The sequence below is a fragment of the Phaethon lepturus genome, unplaced genomic scaffold (genome assembly GCF_000687285.1).
Source record: "Phaethon lepturus isolate BGI_N335 unplaced genomic scaffold, ASM68728v1 scaffold3787, whole genome shotgun sequence".
Classification (NCBI taxonomy): domain Eukaryota; kingdom Metazoa; phylum Chordata; class Aves; order Phaethontiformes; family Phaethontidae; genus Phaethon; species Phaethon lepturus.
The window spans coordinates 14,863-37,476 of NW_010549635.1; the positions used below are offsets into that span (position 1 = coordinate 14,863).

At 39.7% G+C, this 22,614-nt stretch overlaps 1 protein-coding gene across 1 annotated transcript in view; it reads left to right on the plus strand.

Annotated features, from left to right (window-relative positions):
* KCMF1 (potassium channel modulatory factor 1) overlaps window positions 1-21,768 on the plus strand; it is a gene marked incomplete at its 5' end in the record, with an annotated part of 27,041 nt that extends 5,273 nt beyond the window's left edge. Inside the window, 4 exons of the mRNA XM_010290302.1 lie at window positions 7,767-7,906; window positions 15,056-15,157; window positions 19,282-19,456; window positions 21,482-21,768. Of these exons, the coding sequence (XP_010288604.1) occupies window positions 7,767-7,906; window positions 15,056-15,157; window positions 19,282-19,456; window positions 21,482-21,768 (704 nt within the window). The remainder of the gene's footprint in view (window positions 1-7,766; window positions 7,907-15,055; window positions 15,158-19,281; window positions 19,457-21,481) is intronic.
* Between the last annotated feature and the right edge of the window lie 846 nt (window positions 21,769-22,614).

Below are 22,614 nucleotides of genomic sequence, written 5' to 3' on the forward strand. Positions count from 1 at the left end.
CTGCTGCTGGATGAATAACTGAATACCTGCCATGTGATCATGGTCAGCCCCAGCTGCATGTGTGTCTTATGCTGAAGCAGTTAGCCCAGCGCTATCTGGCTGTGAGGTTGAATACTGAGATTGGCAGCTGATGAAACTGCATGAAGAAAAATGGAGGATGTGCTGTTTCTTCCTGCTAGACATAGCTGTACAGGAAACTTGCTGAAAGATTGAAATAGTGATGCTCTGACTGAAAGGAATGAGCAGCTGTTTCCACATTCAGACAAGCTGGCATTTTACTCTAGCAAACATGGCTTTTACACTGCCTTTGCAGTGAAAAGGGAGAGTTCAAAGTGAAGTGAGGTCCCACCCGTTGAGAGTAGATCCCTTCAGTCTGTAAAGCCGGACAACATTGATGATTAACAGAATATTGGAGTCTAGATGAGTATTACAGCTGTATCACTGTGTACTTTGTTTCACAGGATCAGTCACAAGATAACGCTGGTTGGAAGGGATCTCTGGAGGTCTCTGATCCAACCTTCTGCTCCAAGCTGTGAGGTTAGACCAGGTTAGTCAGGGCTTAATCCACCTGGGTCTTGAAAACCTCCAGGAACGGAGATGGCACAGGGGCTGTTTGGGTATCCTGTTCTGCTGCCTGTCTACATGGGGGAAAACATTTTTCCTTAAATCCTCTTGTCCTCCTTTACTCTGCAGCCTGGCTATGTCTCCTTGATACTATCTCTGTAGGTATGGGTGCATCTGTTAGTTGACCCAAAGCTGTCTGCTCCAGGCTGAACCAGTGCTGGCACTGCAGCCCCTCTTCGTAGGGAGAGTGCTCCAGCCCTGCCGTATTAATGGCCTTCTGCTGAACTCAGTTCAGTTTGGTGTCTCTGTCTCCCCTGTACTAGAAGGTCCCAAATGAGCTGCAGTGCTTGGGTGAGGCTGACAGGTGCTGAGCCAAGGAGGTCACCCATACTCATACTGTTCTAGGCACATCGCTGCCCCCGGCTCAGCTTGCTGCCCTCCACCCAGCACCATCTCCTCAGGGCTGCTTCCTGGCCCTGCCAACATCGCTGCCCAGCTCTGCCTGCCTGGTGCAGGGCTGTGCTGAATTTAGTAAGGTTCCTGGTGGCCCATTCCTTTATGCAACTGTTCATAAACAAAGGGTAGGTAAGCATTATTTCTTTAAGTTCATAGCTGAGTATCTAGCAGGTTTTATAATGGTTTTTGTTCAGAAAATCTGCTGCAAAACAGACCTAACAGCAGTTTTAAGGGTAATACTGTTTGTTGAATAGTATGGCTGCTTGATCAGTGGTAGAGGAATATATATACTTTGTAAAATGTAGTGTGTTGCCACCATTTGGTTTCTTCAAACATTGAAAAAAAAAATTCAAGCAAATACACTACAACTTGTGTAATACATAGATTAGAATGTTGGTATATGTCAAATTGAAATTACATTACTCATATGAAGAAAAATGAAACTAAAATTCCTGACTGCTGTGTACTCTTGTAAAGAAATATGTCTTAACAGAAAGCAAGGACAAGCTGTTACAAAATGTAGTTCTGAATCATCTCTTTGAAAGATTGATTTTTTTTTTATCTAAGGAATCCAGCTGTCCTTCTGTCTCATTTACTGACTTCCTGCCAAGTTTAAGAATGTGTTACTTAGATTTAAATGCTAAATACAAGCAGTCTGTAGCTATAGGTGGATAATAAAGAAAAACTGCTCATATTTTTTGATTGGGGTTTCACATTAAATTCATTTGGGTCCACTGCCACACCCAACCTCCCCCAAGCTATAGAATGATAGAGTTGTTGCGGTTGGAAAAGACCCTTAAGATCATTGAGTCCAACTGTTAACCTACCACTGCCAAGTCCACCACCAAACCATGTCCCCAAGCGCCACATCTACATGTCTTTTAAATACCTCCAGGAATGGTGACTCAACTGTAATGTCTATTAGACTGTAATGTCTAAACACTGTTAAGCTTGAAATCTAACTTGATGAACTATTGTTGAGTCCTCTTTAGACAGTATTCCGATCCTTTTAGTCCTTTGTATTCTTTCTGTGATTGATAAGCAGTGTGGGTAATTGATAAGCAGTGTAGGTAATGAATCTTCTCCTAGAAGGATGTGATATAGTCTGTTTTTCTTTTTTACTAAGCAACCTTGTCTTCCTAGCAACTTTGAAAAGAGGGCTTTAGACGTCCACAGGAGGTTGAAGAGCTATGGACTGTTGTTCTTGTGTAGGAAGGTATTTGGAAAGAGCCAAAATACATTATTTGAAAGGTTTTCTTTGTGTCTGGAAGGGATAATTCTTTGGTCATGGGCCAGTTGCATCATAACAGTAATACAACTGTAAAGGAAAACAGTAATACAATTGTAGGTTGTCTTGCTTCTGCAGCCATCAACCCATCGCCTTTTCATTTTTTTCCATACTACTTCTAATTGTTAGGGTCTTCCTTAACAAGTGAGCCTTTGATAGTCAATAACATGGCTGTGTTCATAATTGCTGTACTTGTAAAAATGAAACAGGTGGAGAAATACCCATTCAGTAACTTCAATGCTAAAATTAGATACAAAGGTTTGTGATATCATTTAATTACCAACATCATCTATTTTTTTAATTATTTATCTTAATAGTTTTAAAAAAAACTTAACTGATGACCTGTATGGTATATTAGAAAAGGGACAGATTTTGATTGCAAGAGGTGGAGAGAGATTAAAGTTGAGGAGGAAAAAAGAAGGGAGGCATAAACCTCCAAAGGAGAAATATTTTGATTTGCCAGTGACTGATTTCACTTCTGACAGGTATATTTATTAATTTTTTTCCCAGATGAAGGGATATTTATTTGGCATGTGTGTTTGTATTATGAAAAAGATGTGGAAGGAGGTATGAGTAGGAGAATGTGCAGGGGTATAATCAGGAGGCTGGAAAGAACTCAGATTTTCATTTTTTTAATTAATAAATGGCTTTTTTCATATTTTCTAAAAGCAAGGACCAGAAACACAGGATTTGACAGTACTTGTCGCCTCTGATAGAACAGTCTGTACTGCTGAAATTCTTGATGTCTGGACTGAGCTAACAACATTATCTAAGCAAAAGATACTTTTACCTGCATGCTAATCTATTTACCACTCTCTTCAGATTGGCTGTGGCCCTTTGCTCAGCTGGGAAGTTGGAGTTGGTCTTCTGCCTTACTTGAAAATACCTACATTCATGAAGTAGTGAGGTTTATAGGTGGAGGTTTTTAGACCACCTGATAATTTTGAGGGATTTTTTCTTTTTAGATAGTAGATGCAGAAGTTACCTTTTAGAGGATTTACATATCAAAGTAAGATGATTTGCCTCTTTTTACATTAGCTTGCCTCTTGAGTTGTCATCTTCTTGTTTTACCCAGGTCAATATATAAGATGCCAGGACTTGGAAAATTCCCAGAAATAGTGTGCTCAGCTAGAAAAAGTCCTCAAAGGAAAATGACTTGTACTTGCATGTGTGTGTAGGTTTGCAGTGATGGAGAATTTCAGTTTTCCAATCAGTAAATAGGTATTTAATGATCATCATGAGGATCATGCCAAAGCTTGAGGGAAATCTGAGGATCAACTAAAGAAACTATCATTAGCTTTTGATGTGTTGTGACGGGCATTTTTGCAATTCCCACAGGTATGTTGAATTACTGCGTTTCAGAGAACAATATAATGTTTGCATGCATTGTTTTTGTTTAAATGCAGTTAAATTTGAAATTCTTCTTAATCATTCTGTTCAAAAGTTAGGCTATCTTACTTATTTTGTTCCCAGAATCTTTAAGTTCCAACTCTGTTTATATCTTTAAGACACTGAAAAAATATAAACTGAAGTTTACACTTCCTCTGTTCAATGACACTGTAGAAATAAGAATGCTTTTAAAGCTTTCCTTTTTGCTATATGCTATAGCAACTTGTGTAATGAGCTGCTCTAATTACAATTTTTCTTCATGTAATTGCAATGAGGGTTCTTTCATCCATCTTCATGGAAGCATTTTGCATTTATCTATTCTAGAGAGCCATCATTTTGAATCCTTTGCCTTACAGATACATTTTTCTGAAAGAGTATCTGTTCCATAGTCTGTATGGCTGATCTGTTCAGAGACTTTAGTGATTCCTTAGAACTTTGTCCCATGTAAACATTGTTCATACTTTTCCTCATTTGAAACCATGACATATGTAGATTCTTTGTATTTGAGTATGCTGCAGCATATCAGTAATTTTTTTTTTTTTGCTATATCAGAATGGGAGGCTGAATGTAATTCTTGGAGAAGCTTTCAGAGGAGTGCTTAGTGAATTAGTACTTAAGTGGCACTGGTTAGGAGCTCTAAAATCTTGAAGTTCTGTGAATTATGTACCTCTTCTGTGTGTTGTATCTGCAACAGTCTCCATAACACCTCAAACTTGGAGTATGTTGATTTTCATTTAAGTATTGCATATCATGTATGCAAGAGGAGAATGGAAGACTTGGGAACAAGACTGGTCACCACCTGGAAAATGTGTGCGCTGTAATTTTAGAGAAAGTATTCAAGTCAAAAGATAGTTGTACATGTAAGTAAATGTAATTGGTTCATCCTGCAGGGATGTTGCTTAACTTCTGTACTTAGGGACTGTCAGAGTTCTGAATGCTAATGGTGCACTGCCTCAGACCCAGTTTTTATGGTCACCTGCCAGAGTAATTGTAGTACCAATCTACTCTTCTGGAATAAACACAGGCTTCCTGTGAGTAATAGGTGAGACATGGAGATAGTTTTAAAAGCTTTGACATGGGGAAATTTGCTGCTGTTACTGTTTCTGAGCATTCAGCACATGCTGTGAAGCTGATTGATACTTAGCTTATAAACCAAACAAGCAGATTGAAGTGTTTGTAAGAAGCTTTCTTCCAATCTGGTTGTATTGTTGTTTTGAGTTGAGTATGGTGTATTTAAGTGTTGGCCAGCAACCTCTCCTACAAACATGAGAAGGTAGTCCTTCCTTTTCATAGCTTTACTGGTTCTTCCCATGGATTTACAGGGGATCAGGTAAAGACAGATGTTTTGAATTAAGACATACCGTATGTCTTGTTGTTAGAATACACCTGAATGCCTGACAACCTGTCAGGGAGATGCCCATCATTTGTGTGTTGGGTGACGCAGTTGCATTCAGAACTGGGTCCTGATACATGTGCAAGGACCTTAGGGATTTCCTTCTAATAATGATTCCAGGCATCTGTTTGTGTCACTACTATATAAATGACTTTCAGATTGGGGGTGGGGGTGCTAATCTTTTGGGCATGTCTTCCAACTTACATTCATCCTGACTTTCAGTCTGTGTATATTCATCTCTGATATGCAATTCCATTCTCTAATGAAAAGCTACTTCTGTGCCTTATTGTATAAAACATGTAATAGAACCTCAAGTGCTGCTTTGGAGAACTAAGACTTAATTGGCTGGGAACTTTTTACTTTGGATAGTTGCACATAATGTTTTCCTCATGTATGTGAATAAATGAACCTAGATTCAAAATGGTACTCAAACTTAGTGTCATAGTTAATTTAATGAAGCAGTTAAAAGTGGTTCTCTTGGCATCTCAAGAAGAGTACGAGAATCTCATTAGGTCATGCAGAGACAAAATTAGAAAGGCAAAAGCCCAGCTAGAACTCAATCTGTCTGTGGTCATAAGGGACAACAAAAAAATATTTTCACAAATATATTAACAACTAAGATAGCCAAGGAGAATCTCCATACCTTATTGGATGGGGGGAGCGGGGAGAACATTGTCACCAAGGATGAGAAAAAGGCTGAGGTACTTAATGCTGCCTTTGCCACAGTCTTTAATAGCCAGACTAAGTATCCTCAGGTTATTTAGCTCCCTGAGCTGGAAGACAGGGAGTGAGGTGACAGGTGAGCAGAGTAAGCTCCCCAAAATCCACGAAGAAGCACTTAAGGACCTGCTATGCCACCTGGATGCCCACAAGTCTATGGGGCCTGATGGGATCCACCCAAGACTACTGAGGGAACTGGCGAAGGAGCTTCCCAAGCCACTCTCCACCATTTATCAGCAGTCCTGGTTGCCAGGGGAGGTCCCAGATGACTGGAGGCCTGCCAGTTTGATGCCCATCTACGAGAAGGGCTGGAAGGAGGATCCCAGAAACTACAGGCCTGTCAGCCTGACCTCGGTACTGGGGAAGATCATGGAGCAGTTCATCTTGAGAGTGCTCACGGGGCATGTGCAGGACAACCAAGGGATCAGTCCCAGCCAGCATGGGTTCATGAAAGGCAGGTCCTGCTTTGACCAACCTGATCTCCTTCTGTGACCAGGTGACCTGCCTAGTGGATGAGGGAAAGGCTGTGGATGTGGCCTACCTGGACTTTAGTAAAGTGTTTCTTCTATGGCAAGGCTGTCTGTATACTTGGGCATTTCTGACCATGCCTGTTGATCTTTCTCTCATGCTCCAGCATTTAAATTCTTTGGAAGCTGTTTTCAAATAAGGGGAACAGGGACTTACTGAACATAAACTTCATTCTGCAGTGTACTTAGTCTGATTCTGTATCTTTAACTTTGCATATTAGCATGTTATAAGAAGTTAATTACTTGTCTTGGTCTTGGAGTGCTAGCCTTCAAAACCTAGTTATATGTAAAATACTATCTCTTAATATAGTGGATTATAGACATGTACATTTTTAGTTTAAGCATTATCTTCTGTAAGGCTGCAGAAACAAATGTTGTTCTGTTCTTCCTAGTCATATCCTAAAGAGACGTCAATAGCAGATGATGTCATAAGCCTTAGGAAGCTGTGATTTAAGCCATCAGAGGACATATTCTTAATACATTTGATAGATACTGCGTTGTGGTGCAGAACATGAGTTCTAGTACCTGTTTAGACTTATCCAATTTTTAATTTATAGCATAATATTTATAATTTATAAAAATATTTTTCCGTTAGTTATCAGCAAGTGCTAGAAAAAATGTCAGTAAAGATTTTTAAATTACTTGCTGGAGAAAATCACACTTTTTATCTTGATGTGAATGTGAAATATATTAATGTTCCCTGTAGAATACATAATACCTGCAGAGGATGAGGGAGAAAAGTGTTCTGTTCTTGCATGGCGTGATAAACTTTTATGTTAGGTTTGGGGAACTTCTACATTAGCAACTTAGAAGTGCCTGCTTTTCATCAGTAGTGCAAAAGCACTTAAATTCAACGCACAAGTTGCAACCAGTGTGTAACAGACAATCAGCTGCCTTTTTTAGTATCAATCTTTTATGTGACATATTTGAGACATTTATGAAGCTATTTATTGCAAAGCAGTGGTTCAGCTATGTCATAAATATTGACATATGGTATCACTGAGGACTTCTACATTTTAATCTAAATTTTTTGAGGTACTGTTGAGAGTTTGGCTTTTGAAAACTGATTTTACGATTGAAAAATACCATAGGTGACCCTGTACATGGGAGAAGGGTGGCAGAAGAGTGAAGGTTTGGTAGTATCAATATCATCACAGGAGTTGTTGCTCATACTGAATATTAGAAGACCGTTATGTTTGCTAATGAAAATGAAATGTAGTCTGTCTGGTTTTTGTCATCAGTAATTGAACGCTTCTTGGATATCAGCTTATGGCTTTTTATACAAGATGAAAATAGTCATGTAAATTAAATACCAGATTAATTTGACAGTGATTACATTGAAGTGCATTTATAAACAGAGGTTTACGTGAATAAAATAAATGATGCTACTGCTTTGAAGTAACCTCTATTGAAACACTTTCTGTTCCAGATTTGTACTATGGTGGAGAAGCTTTCTCTGTAGAACAGCCACAGTCTTTTACTTGTCCTTATTGTGGTAAAATGGGTTATACGGAAACATCTCTTCAAGAACACGTTACTTCTGAGCATGCAGAAACATCAACAGAAGTGGTAAGAAGCTTCAGAATTGGCTTTTGATTGTGGTGGAACTATATTAAAAAGAGTCTCTTGTCTGGAAAACTGGTATTCTTCTGTTTGGTTTCTTCCTTAAAACATTAGTTCATTTAAGTGCTTTGTAAGGACACATACCCACACTTGATGGTGGCATCAAAATTCTTCTGTGTTTCATGGGTATTGTAATCTTGATATGATTGATGAGCTTGCTTTCTTCTTTGATGGTTGCTGTTTGGTTGTCTTGATGTGAAGGTTGCCATGTTTAGGAGTTTATTATTCTGTAAGACAAAATTTAGAATGTTTTCATGCTTATTCTGTGTAGCTGTGTCTCCCTGTTTGCAACTAGTATGTAATTGTCCTGGCAGCTTATAGCTGTGCCAGTCTTCTGTAACTGTAAGAGAGAAAGACACTTTGGTATGTTTTTCTTTTTCAAATAGGTTTTGTAATGGACCTGGTATATTTATGCAGTGGAAGTTGTCATGCTTTTGAAATGATTACTGTTAAAGTAAGGGGTTTTCCCTCATCTCTAAGCATTAGGACACTTGACATAGTTAAAAACACACTTCTTAAACAAGTTCCAACAGAAATACTTTAATCTGAGGTGATAACTCCTGCTATCCTGATTGTCTTTGGGAGAAACTAGGTTAGCAGAACAACATCCAGGGTGCTCTTGTCTGGTGAACTGTCGTACCACAAATTAGGAGAAAATGTGAATGCTTGAAGGGGATTACTCATCACTAATATATAGTGAAGAAAATACTTGTAAATAGGTTCTCTATTCTAATCTTCTAGTTTTCTTAACTTAGAAGAAATTTTGTGGAAGAAAATGAATGTTTTGTCTCCAAGCCTATGAAGGATCTTGTGTGAAGGAGTGATCGGGGAGGTGGTTTGTCCACTTTTTGACACTCAAATGTGTTTTGATCTTAAAAACATACGAAGTGAAACAGCTTACTTCAATCATTTGTGCTGTAGGATCATAATTTAACTTAATGACATACTGCATTTTTTTATCATCTCCTTGAGTTTTTCTTTAACTTCACAACATTCAAACATAGTGTCAAACCATTGAAAGTTCCATGCTTGGATGACTTTCTTGGGTGGCTTAGTATTGCAATTCTGATTTGCACCACTTGATGTCAGTGATATGTTCCTGACACAGAATGTTAAGATTCCAGGTTTTTAAATTTCACACATCCTGGTTTGCAGCTGTGACTTCTAGCACTCAGTACATAAAGCCTAGATTTGTGATTCTAGACACCTGCTGCTCCACTGATTCCTAAAAGAGCTGTATGTGTAAAGGAAGAAAAAATTTTGTGAGTCAGTTGGCAACATTGTTGTATCTTTATTCCAAACAATGATAAAGGACAACATTTTAATCCTTGAATATGGTTGTATATGTTTGTGCTGAGTTTTGAATCTAGCTTTTGTGATAAATGTGCGTATACACACAAAACTACTTGGGTAATGCACCCTTACTGTAGATAGCGAAAGGCTACAATATTACTACAGAGGAAAATATTATGACTTCAAAATGTTTGTGGTCTTAGGCTTTCAAGTAATTATTTCTGTTTAGATACTAAGCTTGTAGTATCTCTGTCCTTCAAAAGATGTGTTTTGTTTCAAGTATTTATTTTTATATTTCTAAGGGATGTTTATGAGGATGGAATCACTTATTTTAGAGCCCTCCTTCCTCCATCCCCCATTTTTCAAAGAATAAGTCAAAGAGTTTTTGGTCTGTTACTTTTTGCCACTCTTAGGTTCAGGGTGGTACAGATAAGTTTACTTTTGACTGATTTTTCTTAGGTATTTGGCACTGGTACATACAGCAATGTTAGGTACTTGTGGGCAGGAATCACAGACTGACTGAGGTTGGAAGGGAGCTCTGGAGGTTGTCTAGTCCAACTGCCTGCTCAAGCAGGGCCACCTACAGCTGGTTGCCCAGGACCCATGTTCCAGGCAGCTTTTTAATATTTCAGAGGATAGAGACTCCACAGCTGCTCTGGGCAACCTCTGCCAGTGCTCAGTCACCCTCACAGTGAAAAAATATTTCCTTATGTAGATGAGGAACCTCCTTTGTTTGAATTTGTGCCCACTGCCTCTGCTCTTGGCACTGGGCACCCTGAAAAGAGCCTGGCTCTGTCCTCCCTTCACCCTCCCTTCAGGTATTTACATAGATTCATAAGATCCCCTCTGCAACCTGCTCTTCTCCAGCCTGAACAGTCACAACTTTCTCAGCCGTTCCTCATAGGAGAGATGCTCCAGTCCCATAATCTTTGTAGCCCTTTGCTGGACTCTCTCCAGGTTGTGCATGTCTCTTGTATGTGGAGCCCAGTACACCAATTGTGGCCTTGCCAGCGCTGGATAGAGACAGAGAATCACCACCCTTCACCTGCTGGTGACACTCTTCCTAACCCAGCCCAGAACACCATTAGCTTTCTTTGCTGCAGGGTCACACTGCTGACTCATGGTCCATGAAGACTCCCAGGTCCTTTTCTGCAAAGCTGCTTTCCAAATGGGTGGCCTCCAGTGTGCTGGTGCTCTGGAGTTGTTCCTCCCCAGGTGCAGGACTTTGTACTTTCCTCTGTTGAACTTCATGAGGTTCTTGTTGGCCCATTTCTCCAGCTTGTTGAGGTCCCTCTGAATGGCAGCACAGCCCTCTGGCATATCAGCCATTCCTTCCAGTTCTGTGTCATCAGCAAAATTCCTACTGATCACCATACTCTGAGCCCAGCCATTAAGCCAGTTTTCACTCCACCTTGCTGTCTGCTTATCCAGCCTGTCCATCAACAGCTTCTTGTCTATGAGGATCTTATGGGAGATGGTGGCAAAGGCCTTACTGAAGTCCAGGTAGAAAAGACCCACTGCTCTCCAGTCATCTACCAGCCCAGTTACTTCATCATAGAAGTTTACCTCCCCTCTGTGAAGCCATGCTGATGACTCTTGATGATTTTTTTTTTTGTCTTTAATGTGCTAGAAATGGTGTCCATGACTAGTTGCTCCAACATCTTCTTAGGGATTGAGGTGAGCTGCCCAGCCTGTAGTTCCCAGGTCCTCCTTCTTACCCGTTAAGCTAGGAGTGATATTTGCTTTACTCCAGTCCTCAGGCACCTTTACCAGTCACCATGATTGATCAAAGATTGAGAGCAGCCTCGCAATGGCATCTGTCAGCTCCTTCAGCACTTGGGGGTGCATCCCATTACCCATGGACTTAAGTATGTCCAGTTCACTTAAGTATTATCTAAAGTAGTAGTGTTCCACCAGGAGAATGTCTTCCTTGCTCCAGACTTTACCTGTGGTCTCTGGGGCTTAGAATTGCTGCAGGCTGGTCTTGCTAGTAAAGACTGAGGCAAAGGAATCATTCAGTACTTCAGCCTCTTCTATGTCCTCTGTAAGCAGGTCCCCCATCTTTTGAGCAATGGGCCCACATTTTCCCTAGTTGTCTCTTTGTTGCCCATGTACAGAAGCCCTTCTTGTTGCCTTTGACATTGCTCACTGGATTCAATTCCATTTGGGTTTTAGCTTTCCTTACTTTGTCCTCAGATGCTTGAACGATGTTTCTGTATTCCTTCAAGGTTACCCTGGGAGGGTGATCTTTGTGTGCTTCCTTTTTGTGTTTGAGTTTGGCCAGGAGCATCTTGTTCATCCACATAGGCCTCCTGGCATTTTTGCCCGACTTTATATTCATTGGGAATGGAGTGCTCTTGAGCTTGGAGGGGATCATCCTTGAATGTTGACATGCTTTCTTGGGGCCCCTCTACCCTCCAGGGCCTTATGCCATGGGACTCCTCCAGGCAGGTATTTGAAGAGGCCAAAGTCTGCTCTTCAAAAGTCTAGGGTTGTGAACTTGTTTTTCATCTTCCTGTCCCAGGATCCTGAACTCTACCATCGCAAGGTCACTATAGCCAAGGCTGCCTTTGACCTTCACATCCCAAATGAGCCCCTCCTTGTTGGTGAGTATGAAGTCCTGCAGAGCACCTCTCTTCATTGGCTCCTCTGTCACTTGGAGGACAAATTATCATCAGTGTACTTCAGGAACCTTCTAGGTTGCTGTCATGCTGTGTTGTCTCTCCAGGAGTTACTGGGGTGGTTGCAGTTCTCCATGAGGACCAGGGCTTGCAACTGTGAGGCAGCTGCTATTATGCCTGTAGAGGGTGTGATCCATTTGTTCTTGCTGGTCAGGTGGCCTGTAGTAGATAACAACTATATTGTCACCTTTGCCTGTCCTCTCTTTAATCCCAACTTCTGAGCTCTCCATCAGTTCTTCTATCCCCAGGCAGAGCTTCATGCACTCCAGCTGCTCTCTCACATAAAGTCAGCCCCCACCTTCCTCTTCTAAAGAGCCTCCATCCAGCGATGGCAACACTGCAGTCATGGGAACCATCCCACCATGTCTCTCTGATCCCAAGAAGATCGTAGCCCTGCAGGTAGATCTCTAACTCATCACAGTTACTCCCCATGCTGTGTGAATTAGAATACCAGCACTCTGGAGAGGCACCCCAGTGTGTTGAGGTCCTGGAGAGGAACTCCAGGAGGAGAGTTTGATGATATTTCCATGAAGGTGATTGTTTTAATTTTGGGTATTTGAATTGAAAATGATACTGGTGCCTATGGGAGTAGTCGTAAGTTTTGCGATTGATTAAGTCTCTAAGGTTACACACTAAAAAGAATAAATCTTATGGTTTTAGTGAGTACTAAAACTTAAGTAATTACCAGTATTTCTTCACCAGTAAATATCCAAGGATAATGATAAGTATTACAAGGCAATTGCAGAGGAATCTGGCTGTCAGTATGATGATTGTTGTTGTTGGTGTTGGGTTTAGGTCAGTCAACTGTTCAAAATAAAATGCAGCATTCAACTAGAAGTCTGCTAGCGTTGAAAATACAAAAATTTTAGGAAACTTCATCAAATGTCATCTTTGAATCTCATTTCAGAACAGACACATTTTCTACTATTGCATTGCACTGCAGCAACTTTCTCATGTTTAGCAGGGCAGTAAGTAGCTCCTTGTACATGAACTGTAAGGACTAGGTTGTTGATACATTGATAAAATTGAGGAAGGCTTTTCTTGCAGTAATGAAATAGACAATCTGAGACAGTCTGAATGGTTCCCGTTTCCTTCTGGAAGATTACAGTGTCTCTTGTTGAGGTCACACAAATACTGTCACTGGAAGTGTTTACCTTGTATGTAAATATAAGCACAATTCTGGAAACTGGCAGGTATTCTGTGAGCGTAATTGCCTTAAGAGTTTACATTCATCTTTCAGACATCGCTCAGGGTAACACGATCATTTTTAAATACAAATCATCATAACTTCAGGAGAAACTGCAGACAATGTTTTCCTTTCATCTGCAACACTTGTTCATACCTGTTCTATTAACAATAATTTTTAGCTGTGTCACACTCAATCAGTGATGCTGCAGTCTTTGTTGTGATTTTGCGAGAGCTTATGCTTAACTAAATTTTTGTTTGTGTGTAACAATGCTTCAGTAACTTTCTCAGAGTGTTCTTGAGGTTTAGTTCATGTTTAGAATTAGGGTTAGATACTTAAATTCCCTCCTTCTCATTGTTCCTTATAACTTTTTCTTACCTGATGTTATTTCTGAGGACCGTGTCTCTTTTCAGCCAAATATGTGCAGTTCCTAACATCATTGTCATGTTAGCAAAAGAACTTTCTTTTGCTTTGCTTTGTTGCTTTCAGAAGTGTGTTTTTCTTCTCATGTTGGGGTTCTGCTTCCTCAGAGTAGCTTGAATGAAAAAAAATTGCTCTGAAGGTGTTGTGTCCTGTTGGTATGAAACACATTCTTGAAGATTAAGCAGCTTATTTATAAGTTTATGGACTTTAGAACTGTCTGTCCAATATACATCCATTCTTATGTCCCTGCAGGGTAGCTGTGTGATATATTGGCATAGCTGAGTATTTATTATATTATGCTGTAATAAGATGTCTTTGCTTTGTAGTGTGTCTGTTTGTATGGCTTCTGTAGTCGTGAAAAATGTGGGAAGAGGCATTCTGTGAGAAACGTTGAACACTGGAAATAAAGGGGAAGGGGTTATAGCAGAAAGCTTCTAAAATGCTTGAGCTGACTACTGAAATTGAAGTAGCATTGAAGATGTAGCAGCTGCTGTCAGAAGCAGCCAGGATTTTAGAGTAAACTTATTTCAATACTTTGTCCTCACCTCCATAAGAGTAAGACAGATGTGTGTGCTATTATCTGGGTGTTGTTAATGTCCACGGTCTTTTGAGATCTACTGTCAACAACTTAAGTATATGCATGAAGAGCACTGGAAACCAGAGCTTTATGTTGCAACCAGAGTTGCTGCATAAAGGCAAGACTATTTGACTGTGAGGAACAGAGAAATAAATTCATAGACAGCAGTTGCACTTAACTGTCAAAGTGCTGTTAATTTGAGCACTTAACATTTGTGGGAAGAATTTTGTGGAACATTTTTTTTTTTCTGCCATCTAAAATAAGTCTGCAAAACTACTGTAAAGAAAAATAGAAGATGCTTTTCAAGCTGTTTGTGAAGTCACTCAAAACAACAAGTCATGATTATGACAATTGTAATGGCACTGTTTGTCTACTTAGTTAATGTGTTTTGGTTTTTAAAAAAAAAAAAAAAAAAAACACAAACCAAAACTGAAGACATCAGTGCCTTCTCCCGAAATACTGTTGTGCAGGGATATGGTGATCAGCCCTTCTCTGACAAACCTGTAGTTAATGTACTGTCTGGATGGGTGGTCTCAGTATGATACTCCAACAAGCACTTACGTGTGGTTTCATTCTGATTCCTCTGCTGGGATGAATGTCAAGCAGGCAAATAGTAATCCTGTGTAATTAGACTCTACTGTCTGGAAGAATTGTCATACAAAGACTAATTTTCAAGACATTGCGAATAGATTTGAAAGTTCTAGCTCTGGTTTTCATAACATTCTGAAAATCACAAAGTAAAAGATGTCTAAATTAATGTTTGCATTTGGATGTATATGGGTTTTGTGAATATGTTGCTATTCAGGTGTTTGTGAATACCTACAATGTGATTTTAAAGCATAAGAATCAATGTCTTAATGATTGACTCAATGACATGAGTTCTGTTTTGTGTAAAGCATACGAAGTTGGGTTTTTTTCTCACTTTGTCATTTCAGATTTGTCCAATATGTGCAGCATTACCTGGAGGGGATCCGAATCATGTCACAGATGACTTTGCAGCTCATCTTACACTGGAACACAGAGCTCCTAGAGATTTAATATCCTTTCCAAGTTGAGGCAAAGAGGCTAGACTGTTTCATCTAATAGCCGTGATGACTTGTTTTTGTTGGGGTTTTTTTATAGTCAAAGGGTCATACCTCTGGTTTTCCTAGAACTTAAGTTCCTAAAGATCTGTATGTCAAAAATAAAAATGTTCACTTGCTAGTTTAAGAAAGTATAAATACCAGATTGTGAAGAGACTGGAGGTATACTTGACAGTGCTTTTTGTTCTAGCAGCAAAAACATTGAAAGACCTTTGACATCAAGAGGTTTTTCTACTTGCGCTGTGGTTTATCCTGTCTGATCATTAGTCTTGATGCTGCTTTATGTATCTAGATTTAGTAGTGTGCTGTAAAAATTTGTGACATGAAGATGATGATCTGAAGATGATTCAAGCTTGACTGGTTTTGTCTAATGATTTTAAACTTTCTTAACTACTTCTAACACCACGTTTTAACAACACAATTTTGCAATGTTACTGACATCGTGTAATACAACTTGGAAAACTTTCAGATTTCCTGGGAAATAGGATGTTTGTTTTTCAATTACCTTAGCAGCAAGTTACGCTGATTTATCTATGCTTTAAGGCTGAAGAGCTAGAACTATTGGGGTTTTTTATCCTTGTTCTAGTAGCATTTTTCTTTTAAACACCCCCCCTGATTAACTGATGAAATGTGTTTTGGTTTGGGCTTTCTATTTAAAGACATGTAGGCTATGTAGTCTACCTACAGTAAGTACCTACAGTAAGTAGTATCTGAAGTACTCCTTTGTGTCTTGTTTAAACAGACAAGAAGATTAATTATTACTTTGCTAGTGGCTCTTTTGTTTAAAGACTTTTTAAAAAAGGGAAAAAAAATCTAAGCCCTAGCAATTAGACTAAAAAAAACCCAAACCCTAAGCCCTAGCAACTGGAGTTCATTATGCTAGCAGAAGGAAGATAACATTTAAGGAGATGGTTCCATTTCGGTTATGATTGTGTTTGACTGCATTTAAGCTTGTTAGCGTTACCATGGTTAGGGTCAAGACAGACTAAATGCACACATTAATTACTACACAATAATTGGATCAGTGTAAAGGAGTTTGGGTGTTCATTGGCTCTGTGAAGGAGTAACTAATAATGCAAAGAACACTACAAAGTTAGGTAAAAGCATCTCTATTTAACCTTTCCCTGTGGACAGAAGCCAGGCTCTCAGCAGTTGGGAGGAGCAGAGTGCTGAACGCAGTGGCTCTGGCCATGAGAGAGAGCGTGGTCCCAGGCATCCAGGGAGGTCCTCTGTGGTCAGTTAGCCCCCAAGGTAGAGTCATGCCATGCTCTCTTTCAGGTGGGGGTGGGATGAGATTGATTGAAGGGAGAGCATCTTCCAGACCATTGGATCTTTCCTGGCCTTTGGATAGCTCTAAGATGTTGCTTCATCAAGCAACTGGTGTAGTAAGTAACTGAGCGATTTTTCTTGATCAGTTTAGTTCTGCTATTTCAACCAATGGTGAGTCTTTCATAGCACCTGCCTAATAATGCTTTTTCTAATGAAATTTATGTGCCTAATGACTATATAGCAACGTATTTAAGGTCAAACTGTGGGCCTCTAACATTGACTTAAACTTCCTAGCCTACGGAGCAATTAAATTTTCCCAGTTAGAGTGAAATTAATTTCCTACTGAAATTAACATCGATGTTTGATCAGAGATTATGCTTCTGCAGCTTTTTTCCCCCTGCAGTATCAGGGATGCCACCAGAAAACTTAATTTGGGAATGTTTGAGCTAGAAAAATCAATGTTTTCAAATACAGATAAGGCTTCAATGTCCGTCATCCCAAAATGGATCTTTCTTGGATATGTTTTTGGGAACAAATTGTCCATGATTTAGCATTAAAAGACAATGCATGTAGAATTTTCTGCTTGTACACTTGCTTCAGCAATCAGTGTTGCCAAGTCTCCAAAACCTAGTAAGAAGTGTATCCTGAAGTGTCGTCACTTTTCACGTGATCGTCTCACGATTTCATGTTGGGCTCTGTATCATGTCTAGCAACAGGCAGGTCTGAAGTATGAAAAAAGGAAGAGGAGATGCCCCTTTTCATCCAGGGTCTGGCAATGTAGGAAAGAATAACTGTCAAAGTCAGGGAAGCTGTTAGAAAGCTGCTCTCCAATAATGTTATATTGCTGTTCTAAACATCTTCATATAAAGTTAAAACTGTACAGGACAGCTCTCCATACTCTGTAGCAACCTTCATGCACAGAAAGGAGATAGAAGGCTATTCACCTGCACTTTTTGTAGAGTGAAGATTTCTGTTACAGTTTGAGGTAAGCTTTTGTTGTCTGCTAGAGTGCCTCTGCTCAAGTGGCCTTATCTTCTAAGTATTGATTAGACGTGTGGTTTATTTTTGAGTTTGTTTTCTGTGTTTTTTTTCTTAAGTGTTCCCAGAAGGCTCTATGTGTTTCTTGTTTATAAACCTTCTGCAGCCATTGCAAGGTATGTCCTTTATTCGTGCAGTCAGGGGACAACTCTTTAAAGCCCAATTTCAAACACTTTCCTGCTAAAGTAAGAAAATTTGTTAAATACAGCTTTTAAGTATCCATCATGCAAATAGTTCTCGCACGGCTATTCAGTTTATCTGTTTGTCACAAATTAAGGTTTACAAATGTTTTTCGTACTTTAGCATAGCTGGTAAGACCTGGGTGCACACTTAGCTAGTATTTAAAGAATCATGTTTGTCTCAAAACACTTCAAAAGCTGCAGTTCGAAAGTTACCCCACAGTCCCATGTGTGCTTGCAAAATCCCCAGATACTGGCCTTTTCTAGCAGGTATAGTTATGAAAAGCTTGCCAAACTGCATGGTGGTGGGCAGTAATCCATCTGATACAGTATCTCATCTCCAGCAGCATCAAATTTTAGCACACTCCGAGGTGCAAGGCACTCTGCTAGGTGAAGTGTGTTCTGTGCCAGCAGAGACTTCCTTCTTATGCCTTAGATGTTAAGTGTGTTACACTGGAGCTAATAGGTTTGAAAGAGGCAAACATTCCTTAAAATCTTTTTGTAATTGCCAGAAGTTCTTTCTTGCCATGAGAAGTCTAGTAACTTCTTTTGGTCTTAAGTCCTTGACCTCCATGACATCCTGAGGTTCTGCACCATAACTGTGTTTTATGAAAAGTACAATGGGCACTGCAGTTACACACTACTGTACTACTACCACTGTTACTGTACTACTAACTACTACTGTTACTATACTACCATACAATTGGTAAGCATACTATTACAAAAATAAAGAACATGGGAGATAGGAGGATCTAAGCTAAAAGTCTAGTAAAATGAAATATTCAAGCCTATGTTATTTCATTTTGCACTAGTGAATTATACTAGTGATTCTTAAAATAAAAGGAAGCCTTGTCTGGACTGTCTTGGAGGAATGAATGTTAACAACTTTCTGACAAAAATAATCTTTAAACAATTTGTTGTCTGTCTCAATTTATATGAGAAAATGTATAAAAGGTATGACTTGAAATATAAACCTCTGATAGAAGTGGGGAAAAATGGGAAAATGAAAAGCATCATTGTCATAACTGGAATTAGTGGTATTTCTTTGGCTAGAAGAAGAAAGGTGAAACAAATGGGTGTGGTGAAGGTGCTGAATACTCTAGAAACCTACAATTTCTTAAGGATTGAAGTGATGAAATTTCTCAGATAAAAGCATGAAGTACAAAAGTCAAAAGGCATACAGTAATTACTATGTACTTTTGATAGGAAAGGCAATAAACTTTATTACTTTCAATACTTAACATAAGAATTGGGGAAGGAGAATAAAACACCTGTCTTGGCTGAACATGCTTTTGTCAGTTTTCAAAATACTGATGAAAACATTGACCTAAAAAAATGAAGAAATGAATCCTGATGTTTCTTAGTCATCATAAAAAGCTGGAGAAATAGAGGGAGTTCGGTGTACACAGCACTGGGTATCTTGAGTTCAGATCAGTAAGTCTGACTTGCACCATAGCTACAGTGTACCTTAGGTTTGCTTCAGAAGTGGAGAACAGTGAAGAACAGTGTGCATCTGAATATTTCACCTGTCAAATGTCCTTGTCATTTAATACTCAATGTCAAAGAGTTCTGTTTTCTTAACTTCTTGGCTACGATGAATCCAGTGGTGTTCGGCATGTACGTAGGATGTTCCACCCAGGCCGGGGCTTGGGAGGCCCCCGTGCACGTAGATCAAACATGCACTTTACTACCAGTTCCCCTGGTGGGCTTTCATCTTCTCAGAGTTCGTATTCTCCAAGCAATAGAGAAGCCATGGATCCTATAGCTGGTAAGACTGGTAACCACAAATTTTACCCCGGTGTCCTCCTTACACAGAGGAAATAAAATTCAAGATGATAATAGTTGCCCTGCTTTCATGTGTTGTGAAGCTGCATGTATAGATACACTCCACAGTGCAGGTGTGATTCATGGCTGCTTGCAGGTGAGCATTGTGCTTGGGTGGGTTGTCACAGGGCTTGTGCATGGAGATGCTGAAGCTGAAAGCTCTGCCTGTAGCTTGTGCTTCTAATTCTAGACAGTGTAAGGCTTATTCCCAAACCTGATCTAAGTGCTGGTGCTGTGTATTTTTACAAGTGATTGTGTGTAACTTCCATCACCTTGTTTAGTACATCTCATTTTAATTTGCCATATGGATGAAGGTGTTTATGGAAGAGATTATCTGTTTCAATGAACATGAATTTAGCTGAATTTGAGTATTAATGGACATATAAAATATGTTCAGTTTGCATTCAGGCTGCTATTTGAGTGCCTGACTTGCTAATATCACAGATTGGGGTTTTTTTAGTTGTACTTGTAAATTCTTATATAAATGTACTGTTGTGAGTATTTGCAGCAGTATTTTGATCAAGTTTAGAAAAACTGTGAGGGGAGGAGTGTCTCATTTCTCAACACCAGAGAATAATGATGATGTGTCTTTAGGATTCACAGGAATAACTTGTTCGGCGTATGTTTAGCTTTGTTGTGAAAATAACTTTTTTTACAGGAAAGAAAAAATAGTGAATGAAGACAATTCTGAAAACAAATACAACTTTCCCTAAGGGGAAATCTAAACGTTTTTGTGGTGGTCTTTGACCATGCCAGTGTAAGTGTCGGGGAAACCTCAGAACTTCTGCCATAATCCACCTTTGCTTCAGGTGCCAAGAAGGCATAATGCTTAAATTGGAGCTTCCTACTGTCTTGTTGTGACTTCTTTAGAGGGAGGTAGCCAGCCAGCTTAATGAGGCATTGCCCCTGAAAGGGAACCTGTGGCTCCACTGCCTTCCTTAATCATGGTCCACTTGCTTGCCACCTTCTGGCTGTGGTGCTCTGCTGGCCAGCTGTGACCCAACTTAAATCATTAAATTAGCTGGGAAGAAGTATCCCATCAAGAGAGGAATGTAAGTTAAGCAACACCTTATTTAGAAGGATTATATTTTGTTAATGCAATGGAAGGAGAATTGTCATGACCTGTGTAATAGTTCTGTAATATAAAGATGAGGGACAGGAGCAATATCATCCCTCACTTCCTCTGCCCTTGTGTCAGCCATAGCAGCAAGCAGGTGACATAAGAAGTACGTCCTACAGAGGGTGTAGAAGGATTCTGCAGTAATGCGCTGAGCAGCAATTTGCTGCTAATACTTGTTTCAGAAAAACTCTTTGTGGATGAAACTTGCTATAATCATTCCATCCCTCTGCATTGGAAGACTTAAGGACCAGAGGTATCTTTAATGGCCAGCCCTTCTCTATATTTCTGGAAGAAATAAAAATTCATAAAGCAAAGATGCCTGACCACTTCAATTTTGATGTGTGGCAATACTTTAATATGTTACCTTAACTAAATACTTGTTATTAAATTTTTGAAGCAATGGTACAATATGTCTCTCTTGCAGCACAGCTTACCTCTGGGATATTGGCAAGGTGAAGCCTGTGTTTTGAGGGTTTTGAGGAAAATAAAATCACCAACCAAAACCAAGGTGAAATAGCTTCTTAGCCAGTTGCTATTTTGACTTGAAGCTTCAGAGAATTGCTGCAGAGGACATGATTTGCCAGGCATTCCCTGTAGATTAGCCCTCCTGCTATTTTGAAGGCATTAAACTTTGACTTCTTATTTCGAACAAATCCTCCTTGCCCTTTGAGATGTCCAGTGCTATGACATTTTCTAAGAGCTTCATGGGCTTTTCAGCGTGGCATGATTTCTTTGATTTTATTGATTTTTAAAAAAGGAATTGATGCTCTGGAATTCAGGGTGTATTCATTCTGTTGTGTAATGCTCACTTAAGATCTCTCATCATAGAAACTTTATTTTCTCTGGCAGAGCTTTTATCTCAGCTATCAGGCGTGAGGCGTTCTGCAGGAGGACAGCTCAACTCCTCTGGCCCTTCTGCTTCTCAGTTACAGCAGCTGCAGATGCAACTGCAGTTGGAACGGCAACATGCACAGGCAGCAAGACAACAACTGGAGACTGCACGCAATGCAACTAGACGCACCAACACGATCAATGTCAACGCCACTATGACACAATCTACAACAGCAAACAACACATCTAACACAGAAAACAGTCAGCAGACTATCCAGAATTCCCAGTTTCTTCTTACAAGGTAACTTGTTCTCTGTATTTACTTGCATTTACCTTTTACCATTTCTGTTTGGCTTAGTCCTGATAGAGACGTAGAGCTCAATGAAACTGAATTGAGTGTTTAGAGTTAGGCACATGCCTTAGTAAATGAGCCTCTAATCAAATATATCCCAGAGTTAACAGGCTAATTAATCATACAGAATATATTCACAGTAGTGGTCACAGAATGTGTAATGCATAAGACTTGCTTCATCCACATTTCTAGCATGGAAGTAAACCTGGTAATTTAATATCAAAGAGCAGCAATTTATAGCTGGCCCGAAGGGATTTATTCTGCTTTTGGAAAGCCAACTCTAGGAGCTGGCTGCAGAAACATCCTGTGGTGGTCTAGTGTTTGCAAGAGGGAGAGGCAATCTCACAAGTGCACTGTACTTTTTTTTGACATACCTAAGAACGTGTTTAAAGGTTTAGACTTGAGTATGGATTCCTGCAAACCTTGAAAAGGAGGCTGGTTTTGAGTTTTGGCTGAGTAAGTTACTTACGACTACAGGCAGGGGACTTCTGCCAGATCCTTCATCAAGTCTGTAGCCAACATACTGCGCTTTTGTTTGCATTTGTAACATCTTTTCCAAACTCCTCTCTGCTGCTAAGCAATGGGTGAACATTAGTTGCTGCATCTCAACTCCAGGAGGAACAAAAGGAGTATTTCTTAATTAAATTGTGCTTGTTTCTCCTATTACTTCCAAGGAGACAAGTGCATTTCCAGTGATAGAAGTATATAGACCTGAGCTGTAATGTAGAGGGAGAGAGTCAGAAGATAGTATTGTTTGTATAGGAAATTAATCTTCAATAAAAGCTGAAGGTTGAATGGG